This window comes from Pseudopipra pipra, chromosome 6 (assembly GCF_036250125.1).
Source record: "Pseudopipra pipra isolate bDixPip1 chromosome 6, bDixPip1.hap1, whole genome shotgun sequence".
Lineage (NCBI taxonomy): Eukaryota > Metazoa > Chordata > Aves > Passeriformes > Pipridae > Pseudopipra > Pseudopipra pipra.
This window is the reverse complement of record NC_087554.1, coordinates 19,343,731-19,352,642: the sequence shown is the minus strand read 5'-3', so window position 1 is coordinate 19,352,642 and position 8,912 is coordinate 19,343,731. Positions and strand designations below refer to the sequence as shown.

The window sequence follows — 8,912 nt, the reverse complement described above, 5'->3', positions numbered from 1 at the left end:
GAAAATCTTTAGCATCCTACTATGAACAAAACTGAGGATTTGGTACTCCTGGTGAGTAGCTGTTGACAGGAGAGGTGTTACACGGCAAATCCGTTCCTCTTCCACAGACGTTTCTGGTTACTTTAGACCAAGTGCAAACAATCTGAAAGCTTTAGGAAACGTATAAAAATAAAGCTGGTATTTGCGAACAGTCCGTTCTGTTATAAGCACACCCAAAATACAGAAGAGATAACATGAAACATTCAGCCCGTCGTAAAATTCCTGAACGTCCAGCTTCCCTGAATTCCGAGCTTTCCAATCCCTGTGAACGCCAAAGCGCTCAGCAGCTACCGCACTGAAAAGCCTTTTTCCCCACCAACGCGTTTAGCTCAGCCTGTTCCTGAACCAGGGCGGTATCGCGACCGCCCCTCCCCGCCCCGCTATCGCGACAGGGCGCGACAGCCACGCACCGCCTTTGTCCGGGGCCCGGCGGCGGCGCTGCCCCGCCCCGCCGCTGGGGGGAGCCCGCGGCACCGCCACGCCGTGAGGGGCGCGGACACCGGGCAGTGCCGCTGCCCCCGGGGCTGCCCCGGGAGGGGACGGGGGGAGGTGCCGCCCCAGCCCCTCCGGCCCGCGGGGGCCATTTTTAAATGCCTCTGTCAGGCAGCGGCTCCGGCCGAGCAGGTGCCGGAGTCGCTGAGGTTGCGGTGCCCGCTCCCCGCTCAGGCAAGGCAGGACGCGCTGTCCCGTCACAGACCCCCGGGACAGATGGGCAAGGGGCTCCGGGAGGCAGCAGAGCCACAAACATCGCAGCCCCATCCCGGCACTCGCCCCGCGGCAGGGAGTCCCCCGCGTTTAAAGGGCAGCTCCGCGGAGGGATCCCGCGGCCGGCTCTTCTTCCCGCACACACGACCGTGCGAGGCGACCCGGGCCTCGTTCTCCCTCCCTCCCTCCCTCAGCGGGATCCCTCCGCCACGCAGGGCGGACATGGGGCCTGCGGCCGCCGCCGTCCCCGCTCCGCGGCCGGACGCGCTGCCTCGGCTGCCCCCGCGCCGCCCGCGGTGAGGCGGCGGCGGCGGTGGGAGGAGGCGGCGGCGGGAGCGGCGCGGCTGGGGGCGGGTGGTGTTTCCCTGCGAGAGCTGTATCCTTCCGCGGCGGCGGGAGTGCAGCGGCGACGGGTGTCCGCGGTGTCCCTCCGCCGCCGGGAGCGCAGGGGCACTCGGCGTCTCCCCGGACGGGGCGAGGAGGTCGCGGGATCCGCTGGGAGGAACAAGAAGAAACTTCGGGGCGCGGCGACCGGCGCGACGCCCGCCTGGCTTGGCAGCGCGGCGGAACGAGGGCTCCCCGCAGGGAAGGAGAAGAAGGAGGAGGAAGCGGCGGCCGGTCCTCGCCGCCACCCTGCGGGGTCTCTGCGGGGGAGCCCGAGGGACTCTTTCTCGCGGGGCGCGGCGGAGGGATCTCCAGACGGTTCTCCCCGCCGCCTCCCCCCGGTGCCGCTAGCCCCTCGGCGCCGCCATCTTGGATTTTAATCCGCCATTTTTTTCCTCCCCCCACTCGGAATTATTTTTTATCACTATCGCCGCTTTTTTTTTTTCTCCCCCCCCCCTTAGTTTTCCTCCCCGCTCCGCCTCTCCCTCGCCCGATCTTCGCTTTCCCCCCATCAGCTTCCTCCCTTTCCCTCCCCCCCCCGCTGCCTTCCCTTTGATGATTCATTTTCCCCCCGTGGCAGCGGGGGCAGCGCCGGCAGTGAAAGACTCAGCGCGGGGCGGTGAGTGCGGGTTTCTGGTAGGGGGTCTGTGTGTGCTCTGCGGGGCGGGAGAGGCGGCGGGGCCGTGAGGGGGCTGCGCCCCTCCGCGGGGGGGGCGGTGAGGGGCCGCGCCCGGGGCCCGGCGGCGTGCGGGGCCCCGCGGGCAGGGCGGGGGGGCCGCCGGGGCAGTGACAGCCGCGGGCGGAGCGGGGGCCCGCGGCCGGAGGGACGGCTGCGGGCGGGGCCGCCACCCCGGGGCCGGGGGCGGTGGGGGCCGCGCCGGGCCGGGCCGCGCCGGGAGGCGAACGCCAGAGGGCAGCACCGCGGGCGGGGGCGGTGCCGCCCGGACCGGGGCCGGGCCCGCGCCCCTTCCGCCCGGTCAGCCCGGGTGCCGTGCCAGGAGTTTCAGCCGGTGCCAGCAGTTTCAGGTCTGGTTGGAGTGACCCTCCCTAGCTTGCCTCAGTTTGGTGGAGAGCCCCGAGGTCTTGGGTTGTCTATTATTATTATTATTGTTATTATTATTATTATTATTATTATTATTATTATTATTATTATTATTATTATTATTATTATTATGTGTGCGTGATTTTTCATCGGGGAATACAAGCTTTCAAGGAAGGGGGTAAGGCGAGTCTTTGTCCAACATCTGTGTCTCAAACTTTTAACGTCAAGTTACCTCCAAGGCGTTACTCTCGGAAACATTAAAAGCGTGGGGTGGACGGAGGGGGGGGAGAGTACGGGGTGTTCTGTTGAGGTGTGTCACAGGCAGCGTGAGAACCTGAAATGTAGAACTTTGTGGAGTTTTCTAGTCTGTTGGATTCAGGCAGCACGTCTCAGGACAAGAGGACGTAGTCTTAATCTGCACCAGGGGATGTTTAGATTGGATATCAGGAAGCATTTCTTCACAGAAGGGGTTATTAGATGCTGGAACGTACTGCTCAGGAAGGTGGTGAAATCACTGTCCCTGGTGGTGTTTAAGGAGAGACTGGATGTGGCACTTAGTGCTATGGTCTGGTTGACAAGGTGGTGTTTGGTCATAGGTTGGACTCGATGATCTCAGAGCTCATTTCCAACCTGACTGATTCTTGTGATTCTGTGTTATGAATGGCAATCTGATCGAAGTGTTTAATAGTGTAACTATAAATACACAGTGTGAGGTTTTAATCACTGAGGTTAAAATGTATTGTAGGATAAGTTCACACGGAGCCATGACTTGTTTCCATAATTTAGTCACTCTAGCTCTGGATGCATCCGCTTCAGTTTTCATTAAAACTGAACTTTTCTCTTGAGTTTTCTGAGCTTTATTCCTTGCAAGTAACAATGTGTGAAGAAATCAAGGCTTATTTGATTGAAAAGTGAGATTTTTTTGTTTTTTTTTTAATCAGGCTATTTTGTTATTAGGACCAGATAGACACAGACATCTCTGCTTTACACCCATCGGAGCTCACAAACTGGAAAATCAGATTTATTTAAAGCAGTTGCTAAATGTATTGCATATTAAATGAATGAGTAGGATGATGTATCCTTGTACAGTCAGTAGCAGGACTCATCAAGGCTCTTGAATATTTGTTTTGCTCTGTTAGCACTATCCTGTTCCAGGACTACAATTCCCAGTATGCTCTTCACTTCAAACAGCACTGTGCTTTAAAGCAACAGACAGTTCAATTAACATAGTAAGTGTAAGGTGGGATAGTTTTGTGCTCAACAGTGAATCCAGAGCTGTGATTTGAGAAGCAGAGAATTTGGGAGAAGTCCCAGCTTCAGTACTCCTGACCACTTCCCTGACCCTGTGTGTTCCCCCTGCCCCACAGCATCCTCTTGTGCTCAAGACAGCACCGTTCAGGCTTGTCTGACTCCCCCCTTGATTCGGTCACCAAACCATTGGAGTCACTCGACTCTGTATTTGTTTTGTGGGCACAGAGGGAGGATGGCATGGAAGTGGGCACAAAAGTTGAGGAAGCAGCAGGGCTGCTTTTGCTGTTAATGCTGGCTTGGCATCTTCACTGAACTGTTTGATACAGCCGTGGTGGGACTGCCCTGAACTGAACCTGTGTAAGTCATGTTGCTACAGACACACACAGGTAAATTGGCTTGTGGAGACCTGAACTCCAGAGTTGGTGGAAATGTCTGTGTGAATTGACAAGCAGGAGGAAGGAGGTTCTCCCTCTCCTGGAAGCAGTGAGGTTTTGGATTGTCTCTATGAACGTCTGCTGGAGTTGTTGCAGTCAGTCAGGGGGATCTCACAGGCTTCAGGGAGTTTTGCTTAGCCAGTTACTCAGCTTCACCCGGAGAGGGCACCCAGTGGAGGACATGGAGGGGCAGAGGAGCAGGGGCAGGAGCTGCTAAAGCACTTCTGTGTGTGTAATTCCCTCTCTGCCACTCACTTGCGCTCGTACTGGATTGTTTCTGTGCCTGCATTGTGCTTGGATTAGTATCCAAATTGACACACACAAATCACGTGGCTGCAAAAGAACTGGCACAGGAGAAGGGGGGAATGTACAGACTGAGCTACTGGTGGGAGACTGAAGCCTGGGTTTGGGTGAGTTTTGGATCCATGTGTGCTTTCACGAACCTGCATCCTGGGGCTGCAGTTCTGTGACAGTGTGTCAAAACTGACTCAGGTCAGTTCAAAATCTTGCAGCCTCCCAGTGCCACTGTTAATCCACGTACAGTTCTGCACAGAACCTGTTCTCAGAACTAACTAGCTGAAAAGAAACACTCAAAAAACAGGTTTTCTTTCTGGGGGTCCAATTTACATCCCAAGGGCAGTAACCAAAATAAGATTTGAGGCTGTTTTGAATAGCTCCCTAAAGCTGTGCAAATTTTCATTCAGCTTTGATTTTGACCAGTCTTTTTTACTCTGGTAATCCTGTAGGAAAACTAGTTGCATAGTTTTGCTCTGCTTCCCAAATTCAAAGCTCTGTTGCTTTTTGTAGAGCATAATGAAACCTACATCTTTCCTCTTGATATCACTGATTTGTCCAGAAGGGCTGAGGCTGCCATCAGTGGGTCTTTTGGGTTTGTTTTTGTGTGTGTCTTATATTTGCTTTAGGCCACTAATAAACAAAAAAGGCGAGCCAAAATTTAGGTGTTTGCGTTCTTAAAAAAAATATTGAGAAACCATATTTTAGGAGGAGGTCCTTTGCCTGCCTGTATACTGGAGACCATGGGAAAGGGGAGGATGACCCTGCCTGTTAGTAAAACCTCCTGACCCTAGTGTCTTTGCTTGTGTCCTGGAGAAGGATGAACAAAATCCACTGCTTATCTTAGAAACTGTCCCTGTTCTTTAAGTAATAAATACTTATATGCAAAGAACTATGTTATGGAAGACTAAAATAATTGACACTTGAATTTCTTATAGTAACCAGTGTTATTGTTGCTATGGTTTAGAGTTTTAATGATTTGGTTTTGTGCAACTTTTTTCCCCCTCAAAACAAGAATTTTCTGAATTGATAGATTTCACAGATGAGAACCCAAAATCCAGGAGGCTCAGACAACTTTTGAGATACATTTTAACAGCCATAGAATTTCTTTACTCAAATTCATAGGGATTTACTACACTTCCCGGTATAAAAGGACTAAGGCTTTCCAAATGGAATATAAATCTGGATGATACTGTTTAATCAGTCTGGCAGACACCTGTGGGTAACTCTGGCTTTGTGAGTATCTTGGGTGATGGCAGCATTAATGATGTCTGTGCTTCAGTTGTTGATTGGTGCTTCCAAATGTTATTGAAATGCAAATAATGCCCAGAAAGTGTGTTAATAGGTTTAATAAATTTAAATACAGGTAAATGAAACTTGAGTTTTCATCGTTTAGAGTACTGTTAAAATGAAATGCCAAATACCTCAATGAGAGGTGCTGAATGCAATTGAGCTATATATTGGCATTTGAGGAAACATGCCTGTAAAACTACCATAATAGCATTATGAAAAGCAGCGTAATTATAAGGAATAGTGGTTAAAAATGTAAAGAGCAGGGTTAAAACAGCAGTGTGGACATTTACTTTGAAGTAAAAAAGGTCCCTTGGAAGCTCTAATTGTGCTGGTAAACTTAACAGTGTAGATAAACCTGAAGTCATAAGTGGTCCATATGTGGTGTTACATTTTTGATGGCAGAGCCCTGTAGCAAGCATTTCAAATTATGTGGTGGTGTAAGTATATTTGAGTTTTTTCTTCAGTAGGAAAGATAGTGTTCATCTCTTTTCTCCCTCAGTTCCTAAAGGACTTCTCAGCATGAGTCTGATGTAGAAAGTAGTGAGAGCAAATCGCATCTGAAGATGTATTAAAGATCACATAGTGGTGATGAGTGGGGCATCTCTTGCTCCCTTTTAGGTTTTCTGCTGGTATTAGCAGCTGTGACATTCATAGGGAAAAGAATCCTGTCTTTTGATTCTGGCTTTCGATATCATCTCTTGAAAGCAGTGTTTGTGTATTGAGAGAAGGAATCACAGAATGGGTCAGGTTGGAAGGGACCACAGTGGGTCATCTGGTCCAGTCTCTCTGCTCAAGGAGGGTCATCCTTGAGCACATGGCACAGGATTGCATCCAGATGGTTCTTGAATGTCTCCAGTGAGGGGAACTCCACACCCACTCTGGTCAATCTGTTCCATGCACAGTCACCCACACAGTAAAGAACTTCTTCCTCATATTCAGGTGGAATTTCCTGAGCATCAGTTTCTGCCCGTTGCCTCTTGTCTCTGAACAGAGGGGGAAGAAGCACACTTGAAGTCTTCAAGTTGGTAATTTGGCTGCTATTAGAAAAAAAAAGGCAGCAATAGATGGAGACAAAGGTTTTCTTGCTCATTAGGCTGCCGGGCTCAAACAAATAATGATTTTTCACCAGAATTTTGCTAGGCTTCACTAAATGATTTAATTTTGCTTGAGGAGGACTTATGTGGCTGTATATATCAGTCTATTTTGGAGCATAAGGAAGTGTTTCTCCTAACGTTTAGTATAGTTTGAGTATTCTTCTATGGCCACATTGCTTCCTATCTTTTGTACCTTTCTTGTCTTTACTGTTATTTGTTAAGCAGAGGTGCGTTAGCACAGATAGTACTCACCCTCCCCAGCTGGACTTGTGAAAGATGGGTCTCATTCTCAGTGCAGAAGTACCTTTCCTTCAGCCAAAAGTGTAGCTACTGTATCTGTTAGTTATCAGGAACAATACCCTATGGAACATTTTCCCTCAGATTGTTGGATACAATACAGTGTTCTACAATTAGACTTCATGGTAGACGTCATTCACCTGTACTGCCCTTGAGCTGTAGCACACCACAGGGTGGAGTTCAGTCCTGGTTTACAAAGAGACTGAATTTAGTGCAAGTCTTTAATGTAGTTTCTGTTTTAATGCTCTTCATTACCACTATTACAAAAACGGGGAGTGGGGCTTAGTTAGACTCTATAGACCTGTAAAATGAATAGATTGGGAAACAGGAAAAGGGAAGTTTAAGAGTGAGTTTGTCATTAAGTGTTTACATGATGGTCAGTCAGTGGCAGATCTTCACAGGGTTGGTCTTCTGAGAGAAGGTGGGATGCTTAACAGGAAAGTTTTGATTGGTTGTTTGGTTGTTTTCGGGTTTTTGTTGGTGGTTTTTTTTTAGATATGTGTTATCAGGCAAGCTCTGTGAAGAAAAAAAACCCAACCTATCCAAGGATTTTTTTGGAGGTTCTATGTAAAAGTGTCTGCTTCTGCATATAGCTGAATACAATGAATAGAGTTTTCCCTAGAAAATTTTAAGTTTCTGGCTTCTATTAGGCTTTGTCTGATAACTTCCTAAAGAATTTTGTCAATATGCAGAGTGACTTTTGCATTCTGGTAGTCCAGCTGTTCGGCTATAACTGTCTTAAAAAGCTGTGTTAAGCTTGCTGGTCCTGTAACATAGACATTTAAACCTTTCTGTCTGTCTCCCCCCTCCCTCTCTCTCCCTCTCCTTTCTTTTTTTTTTTTTTTAATCTTGAGATTAAAGCAAATCCTTTCTATCACTAGCAGCAAGAAAGTTGCTTTTCCTTATATTGAGGCAGTAGTTGATCTGGCTTTTCCTCAGTATGATTCTGTTACACTTTGTTGATAGGCTTTGCTGTCTTTCTGTGACAATTTGTAAAAGGGTCTAAGACGTGTAGATTTCTGGGTCATATGTTCTAGTAAGATGTTTGAGCCAATGCATCTGTTAATATGTGATACACTTGTCTCTACTGTTTTCTCTAATTACCTCAATCTTCTGAATTTTTGTAAGTAACTTATTTACCAATCATCTGGCTGTAAACGTTTCTGTAGTTTTCAGTGGCTGGATCACATAGGTGTCTAACAGAAATCTAGTAATTCACTACTCTTACCTGATTAAAAGCAGAATTTCTACAAAAGACAGTATTTCAAACATCTGTTAGTTTGTCGCGACATTCTTCCACCAGATTGAAATGCCTTTTACAATATGCCTGTTACCTGCTGTGAGCAGAGCACTGACGTTCTTTTCATAATTACGGTAAAGTGAAAAGGCTCAATTTATTTCTTTGTGAGGAAGCAGCGAGGAGGGTGAATTAAAATCAAGTGAATTACTAATGCATAAATGCAAAAATAACTGGGTAAATCAGTGTCAGATTTTTTCCTGCAAGTTGTACAGAGTGAGGTACAACTGTGTACAAAAACATTATTAGCTTTCTTATGGTTACTTATGCAAAAGACATTGAGACTGCTCACAAAAGATAGCATGTGCTTTGCTAGACATTTATGTACTGTAAAATTTCAGCTCTACTTGTGACCCCACTTAGTACTGTCACCTTGAGCCAGGTGTGTTGTGACTGTATTTTTTGTTATATGGAACAGTACAGATAGTAGCCTGGGTCCTCGAGGTCATCATTGAGGACTTTTTGATCTCTGATTTTTAAATAAAGATTTTACATCTTTCCCCCACCCCATTCAAAAAATGTCTGCTTTCTAATTGGGTTTTTTCCCTTTGTTTTTCTAAACTGTGTTCATCTTTAGTTCTTGAAGGATGCTTTTAAATCTCATTCTTTGCTGTAGAGCTCTTAATAGGTCATGGGGTTTATTTATTAGGGGATATAATCTTAACTGGATAAGTATTTGAAAGTACTCTGGGTTTGGAGTCACATAGCTCTGTGTGTGTTTATCTGTGTGTATGTGTGCTTGTACAGGTACATGTGTGTGTCTAGTCCAGCTCTTTGAAATG

The 8,912-nt window shown here is 47.7% G+C and overlaps 2 protein-coding genes across 4 annotated transcripts in view; one reads left to right on the top strand and one right to left on the bottom strand.

The window, feature by feature from the left end:
- Positions 1–834: 834 nt before the first annotated feature.
- LOC135416564 (proline-rich protein 2-like) lies at positions 835–4,144 on the bottom strand. The gene is made up of 2 exons (XM_064659781.1): positions 4,111–4,144; positions 835–1,496 (listed from the first exon to the last, which is right to left on the bottom strand). The coding sequence occupies exons 1-2, from the start codon at positions 4,142–4,144 to the stop codon at positions 835–837; spliced, it is 696 nt and encodes a 231-aa protein (XP_064515851.1).
- The window catches only part of KMT5B (lysine methyltransferase 5B), a 29,699-nt gene continuing 22,009 nt past the window's right edge, over positions 1,223–8,912 (top strand). For 2 of the 3 annotated variants that reach the window (XM_064657695.1, XM_064657696.1), the window contains exon 1: positions 1,223–1,747. The gene's annotated coding sequence lies outside the window, so the exon portion shown is untranslated. The remainder of the gene's footprint in view (positions 1,748–8,912) is intronic. The other variant, XM_064657697.1, reaches the window with a different exon arrangement.